Raw genomic sequence first — 20413 nt, 5'->3', positions numbered from 1 at the left:
AGGACACGTTATTGGCAGGATTGCTGTGTGAAAAAAACAAACAAAAAAAGGATAAAAAAGATAACTAATGCAGCCACTACTGTGACTATTGTGCGCACTAGAGACATGGACAATATTAGGTATATATTTGGATAAATAATTTTGGTGCGAGTCGGACAAGGCCTTACATGACTATATTGGCACCTAGGACGGGGAAAAGGGCTGTCTCTTCCATCCTGGGTGACAAGGGGATGCTGTGTTTGGTATCCCTGGGTTTGAAATATAATTTTGAATATTAATCTGGCAGTTGCTAGGATGCTACCTGTACCTATTGGAGGTTATTAACCTTAGTATGAAATTGCGAGGCGACTTGGTCATAACCTTGGCTACCGCCTAACACCCATCCCCAAACTGGATGGTTGGTCATTTGTTCTCAGGCGATACCCCTTTAATATGATAGAAAAAGACTGACAGGCTTGGAGAAGACAGCTCTCGTTTAACATCAATCAGGAAACATCTAACAGACTTGAGAGCCAAGGCAATCTTTTTGTTCAGACAACTGGACTCTGCTAAAACCAAGGATATTTCAAGTATTCTGCTTTTTGAACTCCTTTCTTTTATTTCTCTGTTGTTTTATTGTTCTCCTTACATCTTTGTACTATCTTTTTCTGTAAATATTTTAATTGCACAGCTTTGACCTTTTTAGTAATAAATCCTATTTTGAAAAGTGTTGAAACTGTCTCTAAAGCTTTTAATGCAAACTAAAGAATCCCTGTCTCTTGAAGAGTGCTACTGTATGTAATAATCCTCTGAATATAACTGTCTGTGGTGACAGTGTGTGTTACAGACGCTTATGCTAATAAAATAGTGTTATTGCTAGGATTTGTGAGTTTCCTCCTTCTCTGTAAAAAGGTGTGAAGGGTTAATTGCGTAATTAACCTCACCCAGTAACAATCACTCTCAGGCTGCTGGCACATAGATTGTAGTCCCATGAGCTGGAAAATCTTTGTGCAGGGCGCAGCTGAAAGTGGCATTGTTACGCAAGTTACAGACCGGTGTGAGATCGGCTAGTCCTTCGGTCACAAGTTGGTGAGAAGGGCAGGGTCGGACGCCGAGTTCCGTCATAACTACACCTAAGGATTAGCAAGCTACAATATATTACATCACAAGTGTAATAAAAGCGCCACACCCTTAATACTTTAAAGCAGCAATTCCACCTCAAAGAAACCAAATAAATTTCTTAGTGCTATAACTTAAATAAAGGAATGCGCTAAAACCACAAACTATTCCTAATTTAGTGTAGAAACATTGGTGCAAAAGATATATATATCTATTCTCAATTAATATCAAAAAATATCAAAATTATGTGCAAAACTATTTTTTAGTGCATAAGTAATTTAAATAATTAAATTTGTGAATATAAAAATTGTCCAATTCTGAATTTCTTCAAATGTCCAAACAAATCCTTTTCAAATTCAGGTGCTCTCAAAGAAGTTGTGCCAAAATCCACCACCAAAGTAAAGTTGGGTAACTCACCAGAGCTCCATGCTGATCAATCTCTAGATCAGCAAAAAACGCTTTTTGCTCTGGGAGCAGATGCAATAAATCAACTTCTCAGGTGTGATGATCAATAGCTACACAATCATCCATAAGGTAGGTATCCACCACTCAATGTAACGGTTCCAGGAGCATTATATCACTCTCTCTTTTTATATCTCTCCACCGAGGTCATGTTTGGGAATGAAAGAAAAAATCATGGTGCAGCCAGTTTTTTTTAATAAAAGTATCCAACAATTTAATAAAGATTTACACTCACAAAAAAGGTGTCTTCACCGACACTAGTATAACAGCATAAAACAGCAAATGGTATAACAGTCTCCTGTTCCTCGCACACTCACTACAGCGCTCGTGACTCAATCCTCTCCACAGACGTCAGCATCCAGCAAGCCAAGCCCTACTAGTTTCGTCATGAATGACGTCTTCAAGGGACCGCCCTCTCGGTGGAGAAGAGAGAGTATAAAAAGGGTATAAAAAGAGAGAGTGATATAATGCTCCTGGAACCGTTACATTGAGTGGTGGATACCTACCTTATGGAGGATTGTGTAGCTATTGATCATCACACCTGAGAAGTTGATTTATTGCATCTGCTCCCAGAGCAAAAAGTGTTTTTTGCTGATCTAGAGATTGATCAGCATGGAGCTCTGGTGAGTTACCCAACTTTACTTTGGTGGTGGATTTTGGCACAATTTCTTTGAGAGCACCTGAATTTGAAAAGGATTTGTTTGGACATTTGAAGAAATTCAGAATTGGACAATTTTTATATTCACAAATTTAATTATTTAAATTACTTATGCACTAAAAAATAGTTTTGCACATAATTTTGATATTTTTTTATATTAATTGAGAATAGATATATATATCTTTTGCACTAATGTTTCTACACTAAATTAGGAATAGTTTGTGGTTTTAGCGCATTCCTTTATTACAATATATTACACTTTTGTTCTTGGGTTTAGATATGCATTTATTATTTCCAAAAGGACCACGTAATGTTGTGACATGAGCATTACATTTTTATAGCTTTATCAGAAGATCCTACTTCCTAATTTGTCTGTATTAAGCTTTTATCTCCTATGGAAGAAGTAACATTATGGGTCACAGGCATCCTCTGCAGTATGTATGCAGGCCTGCAGCGCAGGTAATTTACACAGCTCCAGGGGCATTTTAGATGCAGCAGAGGGGGAAAATGTATCAGCTGAAATGTTTATGTCATGTGTGCAAGAACTACACTATATATATTTTATGCAAATTCTCAAATGCTATATGAAAGAGAAATATGAAAGATGCGTACTCGCAACATCTGCAGCCAGCAACTTGAAAGCAATTCTGGTTAATACAGAGAGGGGAGTATGCTACAGTTGCTGCTACCAGGCCTTTTCCCAACTGTGAATATTACAAATGCGTTGTGTGGTTATGATTAAGCACGAGGTTGTGTGAAACGCGCTAACAGGTCCTGTATTCATGTCCTGGTGTTTTGTGTGTCCTATGGATCAATAAATACACACTATATTCAGCTATCCTCCGGTGTGCGACTGACCCTTCTTCCTATTAGAAATGCTTTAAGGGACCATTTGGAGATTCCTTCTTCCACAAGGAAGATCAAATGTGGTAGTGTCCTTTAATGCCACTCCAAACCAAACATTTTCATTTTGGCTGATGCTTATGTATATTTTATATACATATGTTACAAAATCATTCAGCAATCTGCAGCCAAATTACTTACCTGTAAAAATAAGAGCACCCTCTAACTGTGTTGTGAGTGAAATGTTCTTGGCTTTTCTCATTCCCAAAGTCTTCCAGAGGATCTGACCACAAAATATCACACATGGGTCCATATGCAGGGGGTTCTTTAAAGCGATCTAACTGAGAAAAGTGAAAGAACACAGCAATTAGTTTTCAGAATGTAGGTAGAACGAATAGAACCAATGAAATGAAATTTAACACATACATACAGTTGTGTTCAAAATAATAGCAGTCAGACATCACTAACCTGATCAATCACTGTCTTTGGTAGAAATGAGATTTCTACATGGCAAATAATTTACTAGCAGGTGTAGTAGAGTAATAGAAATCCAACAGACCCAACAGTCATGACATGCATGCTGCTGATTCTGTGTGATTGAATCACTAATTGAAAGGGGCATGTTCAAAATTATAGCAGTGTGGAGTTCTATTAGTGAGGTCATTCATTCTTTAAAAAAAAAGGTGGCAATTATTGCCCTTATTTAAGGAAGGAGAGGGGAAAACATATAAAGAAGTGCAGAAAATGATAGGCTGCTCAGCTAAAATGATCGCAAATGCTTTAAAATGGCAACCAAAACCTAAAAGACGTGGAAGAAAGCGAAAAACTACCATTCGAATGGATAGAAGAATAGCCAAAATGGCAAGGACTCAGCCAACAATCAGCTCCAGGAAGATCAAAGAAGGTCTAAAGTTACCTGTGAGTACTGTTACAATTAGAAGACGCCTATGTGAAGCCAAGCTATCTGCAAGAAGCCCCCGCAAAGTCCCATTGTTGAAAAAAAGACGTGGTGAAGAGGTTACAATTTGCCAAAGAGCACATTGACTGGCCTAAAGACAAATGGCGCAACATTTTGTGGACTGATGAAAGTAAGATTGTTCTTTTTGGGTCTAGTGGCTGGAGACAGTTTGTCAGACGACCCCCAAACACTGAATTCAAGCCACAGTACAGCATGGTTGCGCAAGCATCATGATATGGGGATGTTTCTCATACTACGGTGTTGGGCCTATTTATCGCATACCAGGGATCATGGATCAGTTTGAATACATCAGAATACTTGAAGAGGTCATGCTGCCTTATGCTGAAGAGGAAATGCCCTTGAAATGGGTGTTCCAAGAAGACAACGACCCCAAACACACCAGTAAACATGCAACATCTTGGTTCCAGACCAACAAGATTGACGCTATGGAGTGGCCAGCCCAATCCCCGGATCTTAATCCAATAGAAAACTTGTGGGGTGACATAAAAAATGCAGTTTCTGAGGCAAAACCAAGGAATAGAGAAGAATTTTGGAATGTAGTCCAATCATCCTGTGGCTGGAATACCTGTTCACAGGTGCCAGAGGTTGGTTGACTCCATGCAACACAGATGTACAGCAGTTCTCAGAAACAGTGCTTATACAACTAAATATTAATTAAGTGATTCAAAGGAAAGCAAAATCTTCAAAAAAATAGCAGTGTTTGTATTCTTCTTTACAAACTCAAACATTCACCATATAAACTGAAAAATGTTTGAACAGTCTAATATTCACTTTTCTTCAATTTTTTTAGAGGAACAACACAAATTTGATATATTTTTCTTCATGTTTTGATTTGGAATAGAATGTGTAGTGTTCCCAATGCATTTGTGTGTATGGAAATAAAAGCTATTAGAAGGATTTTGAGCTTTATTCACTTTTTTCAACACACTGCTATTATTTTGAACACAACTATATATGTCATACAGATAGGGAATAATACAGAAAGATATGATCACTTAAAGTGTTTCTAAAGGCAGAAGGTTATTTTACCTTAATGCATTAACCACTTGCCTACCAGGCACTTTTACCCCCTTCCTGCCCAGGCCAATTTTAAGCTTTCAGCGCTGTTGCATTTTGAATGATAATTGTACGGTCATGCAACTCTGTACCCATATGACATTTTATAATTTTTTTCACACAAATAAAGCTTTCTTTTGGCGGTATTTAATCAGCAATTTTTTTATTTTTTGCACTATAAACAAAAAAAAGAGCAAAACATTTTTTTTTTTTAAATTTTTCATTGTTTCTATGATAACATTTTGCAAACAGGTAAGTTTGCTCCTTCACTGATGTGCGTTGATGAGCATGCACTGATAGGCAACACTGATGGGAATTGATGATGCTGCACTGATAGGCAGCACTGTTGAGTGGCACTGATGAGCACCACTGCTGAGCACTAATGGGGCTGCACTGATATAATCAGTGCCCTGATTATCAGTGCAGATTTCCCCTGAGACATTTGCAACTGTATTTACTTTGTGATCAGCTGTGTCATTGGACACAGCTGATCTCGAGGTAAAAGGCCGCTGTGATTAGCCTTTTACCTTGTCATGTGATCAGCTGCGTCCATAGGACACAGCAACCACAGACAGCGCTGGGAGCGTGCTGCTGGAGGCGCGTGATTGGTGTGTTTTGGGAGGACGTCATATGACACCCTCCTGGGACTGGACAAGCGTGCTGTAGCTGTAATTCGGCTATAGCGTGGTTGTAAAGTGGTTAAGGTAAAAAATCTTGTGGGTTGGGTGCAGCTCCCCTCTCAGCCCCCCCCCCCCTATATTTACCTGAGCCCCATCTCCATCCACGATGTGTATGAGAGTCACGGCTCTCCTGGGTCTATTTCTCCTTATTGGCTCACAGAGCAGTGGGAGGCTCCCTCAATAAACATGGACTCTTTTTAATCCTTATGCTGCTAGCATTAGTAAATAGATGGGAAAGTATATCATATTTACATGTTTTAACCTTTATTTTTTAAATTTCTTCAGTTACTTTTTGGTTTCCATGCCTAGGCAAATGATGTCATACATCCCAGGAGTCTTCAGGAGGGGAGGAGGGTCTTTCTCAGTTAAGGTAGATGGATTGCATATTCCAGGAAGTAAATTCTTCTGCCCTTACCCAAAGTGTTACTAAACCCAGGATCCTGCATTCACTATGTCTGGTCTCCCACAGAACACAGAACATGGAAATGCAATTATTCTAGTAACTATAAACTGCTAAATACCTTTTCTCATCAGCAGTTAGAGCAGTCTTGTAACTCCTATCAGTGTCTGTCTGGTTAAAGCTGGTTAGCAGATGGATTGGGGACAGTAGAAAATGGGGAGGATCAGAGAAGACAGGATCAAACCCTTAGGTTCCACAGTGAGTATAACAAGCATGCTCTACTGCATATACATACTGATTTTACTGTTGTCGATTTAGTAACTCTTTAAGATGGCTGCAGTCAGAAATGCTAGAGGGGTATTTTTCAGAGATTTCTCAGCAAAATAAACTACGGAGACATGGATGGATGGGAGAGTTTCAATAAAAAAAATTAATACAATAGTGCTTTTAGTTTGTGCTGCTCAGATGCAGCGTAGTTCCTCTTTAAGCTCCCGTTGGCTCACAGCAGAAAGCAAAATATTAACACAGTACCTACCCAACTTGAAAAAATATTGATCATAATAAAGAAAATATGTACAAAACAACAGTACATTTAATCGCTTTCCTGCCGCCCTATAGCAGAAATACTGTGCAAAATTAAGTATATATATGTGATTTTGCATTTCCGGGTAGGAGGCATGCGTGAGCAACACATGTGCCGTACCCGTGACCTCGGCTGTCAATCACCAAGTCCCGGCTGGTGATTACTCGCTGGCACCCAGTGATTGCCGAGTATTATCGATGGTGGGGAGAGAACTGTATGTAAACAATACAGTTCTCTCCTCTGTCAGCTCCTGCACACTGCGTTGTATGGCTCTGCACACGACAGTTAACCCTTTGATGTTAACCCCTTCCTGCCCAGTGCCATTAGTACAGTGTCAGTGCTTTTTATTAGCACTGATCACAGTATTGGTATCACTGTGGATGTCAGTCACACCAAGTCAGTTCCCCCCCAGTGTCAGAATGTCCGCCACAGTCCCGCAATAAGTCGCTGATCTCCGCCATTACTAGTAAAAAAAATTAAATTTCAGTATCTATACCGCCATTCATAGACGCTATAACTTTCACGCAAATCAATTAATTTACACGTATTGGGATTTTTTTTATAGCAAAGGCATGTAGCAGAATAAATTTTGGCCTAAATTTATGACAAAATTTGATTTTTAAATTTTTTTTACTGGACATTGTGACGGACGCGGCGTAATGCAGCGCCGTAATGCAAAAAATGGCCTGGTGAGGAAGGGGGGTAAATCCTTTTGAGGGCAAGTGGTTAAAGAGCAAATGCTGACAACCACCAAACTTGGGGACTGTGGCAACAGCTTTTTAACACCAGAACTGCTTCGCTTCCTATGCAAGCCAGAGGAACTGCAACAGCGGCTTGAACCGAAATGATGTCATTTGAAGGAGATCAGCTGCAGGTTAAAAAGAGGGTCAACTGTATCTCTGAATGGACTCTCAATGATCTAACAAGTGTCTTAAACCGATCTTAAACACATTGTAAATGTACTTTAAAGCCCACCTCTACTTAACACTAGGCTGAAGCCCCTCAACAAAGATTCTTAATGGTTTTGGCAAATATTGTTTACAGCCAACTAGTGACTCTATTTATATGAAGTATTAATTGTAAAGCAGGTAGATAAGAGAGACAGCAGCGCTACTCTAAGTGTAGACGGTTAAAATCAGGCAGATTTAATGGTAAAATTGCATAAATAGGCATGTCAAGTAATGGAGGTCCAGTGTGAGCCCTCCATTACCTCCATTACTTGACATGCCTACCTGTTACCTACCTATGCGAGTATGGAGGCATGTCAAGTAATGGAGGTCCAGTGGGAGCCCTCCATTACTTGACATGCCTATCTGTTACCTACCTATGTGAATATGGAGGCATGTCAAGTAATGGAGATCCAGTGGGAGCCCTCCAATACCTCCATTATTTGACATGCCTACCTGTTACCTACCTATGTGAGTATGGAGGCATGTCAAGTAATGGCGGTCCAGTGGGAGTCCTCCATTACCTTCATTACTTGACATGCCTACCTGTTACTTACCTATGTGAGTGCAATTTTACCATTAAATCTGCTGCTGTCTCTCTTCTCTACCTGCATTACTAGTATCTACAAGCTCTTACAGCTGGCTGCCTCCTCAGATAAGTCCATACTACTATAAGCCCCCCACTACAGATGGACTTGGACACCACCTCTACATGGACCTTCTACTAACCCCCACTGCTGATGGTCCATCCCCAAACGCACACAGGGTAGATGCGTCTTAGGGCTCCCTCCCCCCACTCACCTCATTGTAAAGTGCTTAGAACCCTAGAAGCCACACGAAAACTACAATAAGGGTGAAGTTGGCAAGTCACCTTGATTTATAAATTTATCAAAATCTTTAAGCCAGCTAGGAAGCAGAACAAAACATACATAATTTAGCATTGAAACAGTGAAATTTTAACCTAGGGCTTAATAATATTTGAAAGGAATGAAGTGATATTTCATCGCTCTGACATTCAATTAAGAAGAAGAAAACTTTCATTAAAAAGATGCATTCGTAGATTCAGCTTCAAATACAGATCATAAAATATGCAATACTAAGCTGGATTTCTAAACTTATTTTAGGCTCCTAAATTATTCATGGTTTTGTAACCGAAACACTCTGGAATGAAATAATGTGTGTTGATAAATATGCAGATTGCGTTCACAATTGCCAGGGACAGTCTTATTACCAACTGCACATTTCATAAAAAAAGTTAATGACTCCAAGTAAATATGCAATTAAGCATGGAATCCCAGAGTAAGAATAAATAAACAATGTGGGGGTGCATCCACTTACATTTGATTAAGGTGAGGTTCCCAGCAGAAAAAAACAACGGACCTTTGTGTCTCAGGATGAGATAAACTGTCTGGGTAGTACATCAGCCATGTACAACCATCAGAGACTGGATCTGAACACGACTTCCATTAATAATCTGTTATGATTGATGTCAAACAAGCAACCAGTTCTTATACAGAACCACTGGTACAATTTGCCTCTGGTACTTAACATGATGAATGATGGGAGGCATGACACTAGTTTCACGAGAATGTATTACTATACAGTATACCGTCTCAAATTTGTCCAGAAATTGTCTAAGTAGAAGCAAGAGATTCAGTTTAAGGCTCCATGCACACTAGAAAAAACGCTGGAAAATACGCTGGAAAAAACACTGGTAGTAGTGTGTTTTAGTAGTGTTTAGAAGTTTTATAAGTGTTTTTACAGTACATATAGGAAAAAAAAACTGTTAGGCACGTTTTAATAGCGTTTAGGAGCATTTGTTTCTGTCAGAAAAACGTTCCCAAAAACTCTACAAAAACATTTTTTCTCTGGTCCTAAATGCTGAAGCTTGAAAAACGCTACTAGTCTAAAATAGTGTGCATGGACACACACACTCACTGGCCACTATATCAGGAACACCTGTTCAATTGCTTAGTAACACAAATCGCTAATCAGCCAATCATATGGCAGCAACTAAATGCATTTAGGCATGAAGACATGGTGAAGATGACTTGCTGAAGTTCAAACCGAGCATCAGAATGGGGAAGAAAGGGGATTTAAGTGAATTTGAACATGGCATGGTTGTTGGTGCTAGATGGGCTGAACTTAGCATCTCAAAAACTGCTCATCTACTGGAATTTTCATGTACAACCATCTCCAGGGTTTACAGAGAATGGGCAGAAAAAAAAAAATTTCCAGTGAGCGGCTGTTATGTGGACGAAAATGCCCTAGTGATGTTAGAGGTCAGAGGAGATTGGGTAGACTGATTGCTGCGAAATTCAGATGGTAGGGTCAGAATTTGCCGCAAATAACGTGAAAGCATGGGGCCCTGAGAAGACGACAAATAGGGACTCCGTCCGTCTGATTAGAGCGGTAGCCTTGAAGTATACTCTAATGCAGGGCTTGAAATTTCCATTTGCCTGCTCGCCAATAGTGAGTGGAAATTATGGTGGGGGCGAGTGTGTCCCCCAGGGCCGTCTTGCTGAACAGGCTCGGAGCTCAGGCCGGATCTGTCATTGGTACTGGGAGCCGTCAGACTGCTCAATAGCTGAGCGCAGTGAAAGCAAAGCAAGGAGTGCTGTGCTCTCTGCCTCCCCCTAGAGTTCAGTACCCGGATCTGTGAGTGAACAACTAAGTACTGAAACGTTTAAAGGGGGGGGGGGTGTACGTGTACATGTGTGTGTGTGTTTGTGTGTGTCTGTGTATGCATGTACAATTGTATGTGTCTGTGTGTATGTACATGTGTGTATCTGTACATGTGTCTGCGTGTATTTACATGTATACATGTATGTGTGTGTATACATGAGTCTGTGTGTGCATGTACATGTGTGTGTTTTTGTGTATGTACATACATGTGTCTGTGTGTACATGTGTCTGTGTGTACATGTGTGTGCGTGTGTATTTCTCTGTACATGTATCTGTGTGTGTGTCTGTACGTGCCTGTGTGTGTATACATGTGTCTGTATGTGTGTGTGTACATGTGTCTCTGTGCATGTGTGTACATGTTTCTGTGTGTGTATCTGTGAGTGTATGTACATGTCTGTGTGTGTGTGTATGTGTACAGGTCTCTCTGTTTGTGTGTGTTTGTTGGTGGCGAGTAACTCTAAGGCCTGGCTAGTAGCTCAGGACTTGAATTTTTAAGCCCTGCTCTAATGGCTCTCTCTACATTGTCCAGACAATGAAGAGAGATTTTCCTTTGGATGGCTAGGCTCCATGCACACGGGGCGTTTTAATAACACTGGTAACGTTAGCTGTGTAAGGTCACATTAAAAACGTGAGTTTTCCAGCATTTTTGCATTAGTATCAAGCCGTGTTTTTTTCGCGTTTACATTTTTTTTTTTGCTCAAAAAAAAAAAGTCCAAAAACACCAGTTTGCCGTGATTTACCGCATTTTTCAACGTTAGAGCATTTTTACAGCTAAAAAACCCCTCTAGAAACCCACTAGTTCTGGGTTTTTTTCCAGCCAAAAAACACCCCTTCCAAAAAACATTGATTACAGTCTACCGTATATGTGCATGGACACACAGGATAACATGCTGGGGAGTTTACTGGCTGTAGAAAAAAACGTCAAAAGCCAAAAACAGCGCCAGGGAATGGTACGTATATCAATTTACAGCACCTTTTTCTTAATTTGTCTCTGCAACATGACAACCCTGGCATTCGTGTGATTGCCTCCCTTGATTCTAAAAAGGCTTTTGTTTCTGTGGAGTGGATGTATCTGTGGGAAGTTTTACAACGGTTTGGCTTTGGTCCGTGGTATCTTCATTGGGTTCGGCTTCTCTATAGGGCCCCCAAAGCGAGGGTCAGCACTAATGATTGGATTTCTGATCTCTTCCCTCTACACTGTGGGACCCTGCAGGGTTGTCCGTTGTCCCCTGGCCTTTTTGCCCTGGCCCTGGAGCCTCTAGCTATATTGGTTAGGGGATCCCATTCTATTCAGGGGCTGAGGGTGGGGGCTCTGGAGGAGAAGCTGTCCCTATATGCAGATGATGCCCTCCTGTATCTGCATGATGCGGGCACATCACTCACCGCGGCTCTAGAGCTCTTGTTCTTTATGACTCGTACTCAGGTATACGTATTAACTGGGATAAGCCTCTGCTTTTCGCCCTAGATGATAGTACCCATGTCGGGGCTGCGGACACCCAGCTTTCTTGGGTAGAGGAATTCTGCTACTTAGGGATCCAGGTGACTAGGGATGTGACCCAGTACCTTGGTTGTAATCTACTCCCCCTTCTGTCCCTTCTGCAAGAACGATGTTGGACCTGGTCAGCTCTTCCCCTAAATTTGATAGGCTGCATCAACCTATTGAAGATGATGCTCCTGCCTAAGTTTAACTATTTCTTTCGAAAATACCCAATTTGAAAACTGCATCTTTTTTTTTTTTTTTTTTGTTAGGGAAATAGACTCCTGTGTGACCCCTTTTCTTTGGAAGGGTGCCCTACCCCATCTTGCGAAATCCACCTTGCATCTCCCTGCTGAAATGAGTGGTTTGGCCCTCCCAAACTTTCAAACCTATTATTGGGCGGCGATGATGGTGTCGGTTTACTGGTGGTTTGGGAAATTTAGGTCCAAAGCTGCCATCTGCCTGGAAGCAGCCTGTTTGGGATCTTTAGCAGATCTCCATAATATCCCATATCGGGGATGCAGAGCTTATGACACCATTCCTGTCTACTGTACTAGACTACTGTATGAATTTGGATTTCGGCTAGACGACGTTTCCTTCAACCTAACCATATCTCCCCAGCCCAACCTCTTTGGGGGAATCCTACACTCCCTCATTTCCGCTCCATCCCAGACCTGCACCTTTGGGTCAGGTATGGTATTAGAACCCTGGTGGATATTATGCCCTCTGGGGTGCTATTAACATTCTCTCAACTTTCCCAGAAGTTCTGTTTTCCACAGATGGTCTTCCGTTATTTCCAACTGCGACATGCGGCCAGGGCCCAATTACCGCAGCCACCTATCCTTTAGGGGAACCCTGTCAAGGAGCTGTTGACTCTGGAGGACCTCCCCAAACCACTGTCTGCCCTCTATAGAACATTGTTTGGTGTTAATTCCCCTAAAGATGACAAATTATGGGCTATATGGAAAAAAGATATTCCTTCTCTGGATGAGGAGGATTGGGCGGAAGCTCTGGAACAGGGTCCTAAGTTGGTTATCTCCTTCACAGATAAGCTCATATAGGTCAAAATTTACATAGGGTTTACTTTTTCCCCTTGAGGCTCTCTCGGATATATCCAGAGCGGGACCCTACCTGTCCTCATTGTAGGTTACATCCCGGAACCTTTCTACATATGTTTTGGACGTGTCCTATTATTGTATTATTTTGGTCTGATGTTTTTGATCTAATTAATACACGGCTTCAGTTGTCCTTGACCCACTCACCTGCCTTAGCATTGTTGGGGCTTCATGATGATGTGCAACGAGCCCACTGTTTGAAGTTGTAGATATCCTACCTCTTTTATTATGTCAAAAGAGAGATTCTGTTAAAGTAGAATTCTGGGGATCCCCCGGTGACATTGTCCTGGGAAATGGCTTTGTATGCGGCCCTCCCAATGTATAAGCTTACCTATATCAATAGGGGCTGTCCATGGAAATATGATAAGGGGTGGCTCCCCTGGATGTCTCACTGAGGGATTGTGGTGACCCATTATTCTCTACTGGGATTTTGGAGTGGAGACCTATGGTAGCATAGCCCTTCTTTTCCCCCCTTTCTGATGCTCTTTTCTTTCTCCCTTCCCTCCTCCCCCCCCCTCCCCCATCTCCCCCCCTTTTTTTCCCCTTTTCTATTTTTCTAGAAATCTGGTTTCTGCTTATTTCATCCCTGGGTTCTCTCCTCACACTGATTGTATTGTGGCAATATTGGACTGATTTTCATGATTATTGTGTGCAAATCGTTTTGCTCCTCCCTTTCTCTTGTCCTACATTGGATGTTGTGCAATATATTGTTTCTATTCATTTGTTCTGTACCATAACTTTCATGCCAAATGTTTGTATTATGTACCTGTTATAATGTTTTATACTTCCTTTTACAATAAAACACAGTTTTTGTAAAAGAAAAAAAAAAGCCAAAAACAGCAGCTGTAAAAACATCCAGTGTGCATGAGGACTGATGAGCAGGGCATCAGGATGGAGGTACAACATCCTCAATGAGGTGGATTGCCGAGACCATCTTTGAGAGGGAGGATGGCCTTGGGCATAAGATAACCTTGGTATTGTGACGTATGAGGAAAGACTCTTTACAGGAAAGGGCTGCCAGTTCAGAAACACACCTGACAGACTAGATAGCGACCAAAAGAGATAAGAGATCCTCTAGGGCAATATCCCTGATAAGTTCAAAAGGTGGTTTCTGCAGGGCAGAGAGAACCAGGCTGAGATCCCAAGGAAGCACAAAGCACTGCAACTGGGGCTTAATATGAGATACACCTTGAAGAAAGATTCTTACAAAAGAGAGTGAAGCCAGAGGTGTTTAAAAAGGAATAGACATGGCTGAGACCTGACCTTTAAGAGTGCTTAAGGCTGATTTCTGGTCAAGACCTGTTTGTAGGAAGGCCAGAAAGTGAGGTACAGAGTAATCTCTGGGACTGCCTATTTTCCCACTAGACAAATAAGGATTGCCAGGTGTGATAATATACCTTCCAATGAAGAGTCATTTCTTGCTGTTAGCAAGGTAGGAATCACAGACTCAGAAACTCCTCTATCCTTTAATATCGGTGTTTCAACATCAATGATGGTAAAGCTAGAGACTAAAAAGCAGGACAGAATAGAAGGCCTTCAGATAGAAGATCTGGGCTGTTGCGTAGAGGACGGGGCCATTTGCTGGAAGTTTGAGTGTGTCTATACACCAGGTTCTTCTGGGCCAGGTTGGTGCACCACTTTCCTCACTTGCTCTATTTTCTTGGTAAGATGATGTAGGATTCGCACAAGAGGAAAGGAATAAATTAGCCTAAATTGAGACCAGAGTATTATCAAGGCAACTGAGGCAGGAGCTAGAGAAACCATGGTTCTGGTAACAATTAGAGGTAGTTTGTTTTTGAATTTGGAGGCTAGTATGTCCACATCCAAAATCCACTTTTTTGCCACGTCAGATTGAAGATAGCTGGCAGCAGTTATCAATGGCTTGCAGTACCATTGTGTTCTACCGGCAGGGCAGGCTCCCTTCTGGCAGAACACAATAATGCTGCGGAAGGGATTCCCCTATCAATGTGTTGATGGGGGAATCGAGCGAGGAAAGAAAATTGCATAATCTATGGCTTGCTTTAGACCCACACATTAGAGTAAGTGCACACCACATCACTACAGTGGAGAGAAAAAAATCCTTAAAATATTACAGAGCAGCAGGGAAGCACAACGTCTTGGTTAAAGAATATATAAACAACTCATATTCCTGATTTCACTGGGAAGATCAGTGTGCTGCTGTTTCTACTCCTCTAGTTCTTATGCAACTGAGAGGTATGTGATCACTTATAAAAAAAAAGGATATGTAAATGTTTTGCCTTTCATTTCTATTTCGAACTGAAAGGTGAAGGTTTACAATCACTTTAATGTGGAAGGAAGAAACAACCTTGAGAAAAAAAGAGGCCTTAGGCCAAAAGACAACCATATCAGGGATTTGGCTAGCTGAGGTGATAGAAACGAGGAGGGCAACCTTAAGAGTAAGGGTAGCCAGGGGAATATTCCTGATGGGTTCAAAGGGAGACTTCTCAAGGGCTGACAGAACCAGGTTGATATCCTACGGAGTCCCTGGGGAGCGTACAGGAGGGTTAATTTGAGCATAGGGATGACTAAATCACTAGGCCCCTGTCCCCCAGTACTTGGATTTCAACAGCCAAGTCACTAAAGTCAGCGACTGAGAATCAGGAATATGAACTGATCTCTAGAACAGAAGATCTAGATAATACATAAAAGCCCACATAATCTGAGTATATCTGGATACCACATCCTCCTGGCCCAATTTGATGCAATGAGAATTACCAGAATGCCCTCTCTGTTGATCCTGAGCAGCATACAAGGAAAGAACTTCAAAGGGGAAAAGGCATAGGTCAATGCAGAGGCTTGAGGATCTCTGGTCAAGGCCACAAACTTTTCCAGTTTAATGTTTAACCTGGACACCAGGAGGCCCATGTCAACTCTGGGTGAAAAGACTATTATCTAGAATTCAGACACTGAAAACAGAGAAAATCCACATGCCAGTTTTACACATCTAAAATGTGCAAAGCAGTCATGGCAGTCAAGTTCTGCTCAAACCAAAATCTGGTCTGCTTTTCTTTGAGCTGTGCAACATTTAGTCCCTCCGTAATTGTTGATGTAGGCCACTGATGTGGCATTGTCAAGCTGCATCCTGTTTGGGTGATCCTGCAGTCAAAAAGTTCAGAAATGATTAATAATAAGCTAGGCTGCCTCCAATGAACAAATGCCCTGTACTGAGAGGGTATCCAGGCCTCCACCCAGCCTGGCACACTGGCATTCATCGTCAGAACCTTTCAAGTTATTGGGAGAAAGCAACCTCCCAAATCCAATGCCAGATTGACGATCCACCATTCCAGGACAAGCCTGGTTTTACTGGTCAAGTGCATGTGGCAATCCAAGGCCAGGCCTTTTTGTCCCACACTGCCAGAATTTTGAATAAAAACAGCTTGGAGTGAATATGGGCATATGTTGCTGCCTCAAGGAAGCCACCATTAGCCTCAGACTTCTGAACCAGAGGGTCCTGACAATTGAACAGAGAGTCAAGAGCTTCTCCAGATGTGCCTGAAGAGGCCATATCTAAAATTAGGTACAGCTACTACAAGCAATGGCTGTGCAGATTTCTGGAGATTGGCGATCCAGCTAAATCTCTGCAGATTCAGTTGGTGGCAAACATCATTGGACATTGGTAAGCAGAGTCTGGATTGATTCTTCCTTTGGTATGAGACAGTTCAGGTAACTTGTGCTAACATTTGGTGAACATTCGAGGTGTCATGGATGGGTCAAAGAGAAGAACAACATACACCCCCAGCAAAATGCAATAACTGCTGATGTGGTAAGAAAACAGGAATGTGTAGGTAGGCCAGATGATCCCCCAGTTGAATGGGAGCAATAAATAACCTGGCAACATTCCATGCAAAAGGTTTGTGCATGAAAAAAACAGTTAAAAACCTTTAGATGAGGTATCTGAAATGTGCTGGGAGCAGATGGTTGTGAAGGCTGACAAGCATTCCCATACTGCAACATGAGGGGGTGCCCTCTCAAAAGAGTTTTTTTTACAGTCTCTGTGGTCTGATGCCTCTAAAAGGGCTGACAATCTATCAACGAGTTCAGAAACTGTCGCTGAGAATTCAACTCTGAAGAAATGGGGTAGGAGGTTGCACCTGAGGCAGCTAGGGAGGCTTCTGAGGACAACAGCAACTCAAATTGTGAACAGCAGTCAGGGTTATCATTAGTGGGACTCCGCAGGAGAATAACATTGAACCCCCCCCCCTTCCTTGACTGTTAGAGGAGTGTGTGCCAGCCAGGCCCCCAAACCTACCCCCTGGCAACTATGATCCACTATGTGCAAAGTAGGAAGGGTGTTCCTTCTGTGACCAGAAACTGTAGGCAGAGGGGCCCAGTTCATCCAAGGAATACCTTGCTGTGTCCTGGTTGCAGGGCAGAAAGTGGTGGAGCAGCCAGCTGTGGTGCATGGAGAGGAAAAATTACATGCACACAGTACAACAGAATAAGGATGCTGCACCGGTATTTTGGCTCCTACTCCACAAAATGGCATAGTCACAGATAGCAGTCCGGGGTTAACCCCCGAGGGAACTGCAAAGAGATAAAACAAGAGTGCACCGGCCTAGCGCATTATCCCAGATATGAATTTATTAAAAAATAGATAAGATATATTCACAAACGAGTGAAGACAAATCGCATGACAAGTGACAGTCATTAAGTATGTATTCCACAAAGAACCAAAGGCTCCTGCATCAAAAGAAGTGCCATCCAAGGGCCAACTGAAGGCTGACGTATTTCGAGGGGCTCTGTGGAAGAGGGGTTTTCAACAAAATGCCAAGCCGGTGCGCTCGGTTTTTTCTTTGTAGTTGCCTCCTCAGTCCTATACGAGAGCAGCAAGGCTTGGCCTATCCTTTGGAATTTTCATATCATCTGAGTTCCACCAAAAATCTCTGTTTCTAGTTACCCATACCCATGTGCAGGAGCTATTGAGATTTTCTCATTGTTAACCCCCCCCCCCCGAGGGACCAGAGTATTCCACACACTGAGCACCCTGGTTTTAAGGGCTGAAGCCCTGATGTAACACTAGCATGCAGTTCTACCAGATGGTAGATAATGAATGCTAGTGGCAAGCAACATCCAGCCCTCTGTCCTCCCAGTGAGCAAAAGGGTCTTCAGGGACAGGGTCACACTACTACAGCAGGTAGTGCTACAGCCCTGGACATGTAGAGCACCCTGCGGTTAACTCACCATGTTGCACAAGTGTCTAGGTGAGTGCTTTACACAGGATCCAGTGCCCAAAGAAAACATTACAAGCAGCCTTGCATCTTATTTCAGGCTGTGTCTTGGAACAGTCCCCTAAGGCAAAAGTAAGGAGTCAACAAATCCAGAAAGCAGCTAAATGAAAATCGCAATGGCTATAAGCAGCAAAAAAATTGATAGCAAAATCATGATGTAAAAAAGACTTGCAGGGAGTGGGAGGGGATATGCTAAGACTGTCTTTACAGATTTGTGTCCAATCACCACCCGCCCTTGACTGGGGGTGGTAGGGTGTTTTTAAAAGTCAGAAATACAAATCTCCAAAAAGGTACACAGACATGTCACCATCCTTGTTTCTCAAAGACCATCACTGTGGACTGCAAAGGAACTACTGAACAGATCTTCCCTCAGGTGGGATCTTTTTCTGCCAACCAGCTCAGCAATCTCCACCTACTCCTGTGAAAAGTTTGTACACACTTAAGGCACATAAAAGATGGTTTATCCAAGCCAATAAATGAATATTTTAGTTCAGATGGTTGAAATAAGAGCCTGGCCACTTCTGCAGCAGCTGTGCTGATCCCAATGAACCATAGTAAAGACGATGGTGGTACAAAGCACAGGTATGCGTAAGATTTGAGAAGAAGGTTTGGGGAAAGAAGGAGGGGGACATGTAAAGGATACCTTGTACTAAAAGTCTACTAATATATGAAGCCGCACAGGCTCACAGAATCCCTTGCTTCTTATATATTTCAGCAGCAAGCTCTCCCTGCCATAATTGATATTCAATTCTACCTGGGGTTTGAAGCAATCCTGCTCATGTTTGTGTGTTACAGCTCTTTCCCTTGTATTCTCCATGTCATTAATTAAATTAAAGATTCAAACAGGGAGAGCAAAAACCCTTGATAATGGTCACAGCAAGTTGCAGACCCAGAAAATCAAGCACAGATCCTGCCAATACAATCTTCAAGAGATATAAAAATAGCAGTTTTAGGTAGCCTGACTGTTTTTTTTTATATTATTACTAATCCTTAATGTTTCTGACAATGTTCTCTTCTACATGTAAATGTAGTCAGTTGGTAATAGTGTTTCATTGGCAAATAAAATCTATTCTGGAAACCCAGTGTGCTAACAGCAAAACTTGTTTTAGATAAAATAAGTGGGCATATGCACATATGCAGCTCCTGTTATAGCCCTTCTGACTGTGTTTTACATTGCCAGCATGCAGAGCTTGCATTAGGAATACATTCAGCATATTCAGGCAGGTGGCAGAACACACTGCATTGAATCGTGCCAGCAGGTAGAGTAACATTTACTTTCTCGGTATGCATTTACCCTTCCTTAAGGCACAGCGTCTCTTGTCCCACACACTATAAAACAGAACAATAGTACAGGTATTCCGATATTGTAGATTAGTTTCATCAGCACTTACTTTTCTAATGTCGTCTAAAGTGTTGATTTCCGGAGATAAGCCACCATGTACACATAGGAACTGTTGGTTCATCAGAGCAGCCAAAGGAAGGCAGTCAAAGGCATCCATGCAGGCATCATACACTCTTTCTGAATATTTTATTTTACCTTTTAATGACAGGCAAAAAAAAAAAATTATTTTCACAAATTAGGCTTCAGGAAATCTATGTCAGCAACACTACATTTTATATTCTAGTGAAATTGTCATTCAGCGGCACTGGTATTCAATCCATTATTATGACCAATGGCAGTCTTCCAAACGCTCTAGCCAAAATAAATAAATAATTAAACAAACCAACCTTCAAGTAATTTTAACTGGGAATCCGAAACAGTAAATCTTTAGTATAAGTTGCCATTCCCACTATTGTACACTTACAGCTTGTGTGTAGTCTTATCCATGCATCATTACATGTCTGTCAACTACCCATGAAATCTGAGTTTACTTCCTCCACTATGCAATCTTAGTGCATTCAACAAAAGGCCCAGTCACAACAGAAATTCGGTCACTGGCAAAAACTTGTTAGTGAGAGAATTGTTAGGAGCCAATCTACCTCGTCAAGTGACATCACCCCTTCTATGCGAGAACCAGCAAGCTCAATTACTAGGTTTTGCAGCATTTTACAAGAAATTCATCCTTTCATATAGAGATCGGTAGATGCACTTTGGTGATTTTGCTGCAGACAAGGTTGCCAACAGCACAATCACCAATGCAACGTGACCCTTACACCTCCAACGTCAGATAGAAAGCATTG

General features: G+C 41.8%; 1 protein-coding gene across 4 annotated transcripts in view; it reads right to left on the bottom strand.

Moving 5' to 3' along the window:
* PPP3CA (protein phosphatase 3 catalytic subunit alpha) overlaps positions 1–20413 on the bottom strand; it is a 395516-nt gene that overhangs the window by 99663 nt on the left and 275440 nt on the right. For all 4 annotated transcript variants that reach the window (XM_089680545.1, XM_089680547.1, XM_089680546.1 and 1 more), the window contains exons 5-6: positions 19624–19769; positions 3263–3402 (exon numbers count right to left, since the gene is read on the bottom strand). In XM_089680545.1, coding sequence (XP_089536671.1) covers positions 3263–3402; positions 19624–19769 — 286 coding nt within the window. The remainder of the gene's footprint in view (positions 1–3262; positions 3403–19623; positions 19770–20413) is intronic.

Source organism: Staurois parvus, unplaced genomic scaffold (genome assembly GCF_062004578.1).
Source record: "Staurois parvus isolate SC_StPar_1 unplaced genomic scaffold, SC_StPar_1.0 ptg000244l, whole genome shotgun sequence".
In the NCBI taxonomy this organism is placed as follows: domain Eukaryota; kingdom Metazoa; phylum Chordata; class Amphibia; order Anura; family Ranidae; genus Staurois; species Staurois parvus.
Note: the sequence above shows the minus strand (reverse complement) of the source record. Positions and strands in the feature narration are given on the sequence as shown.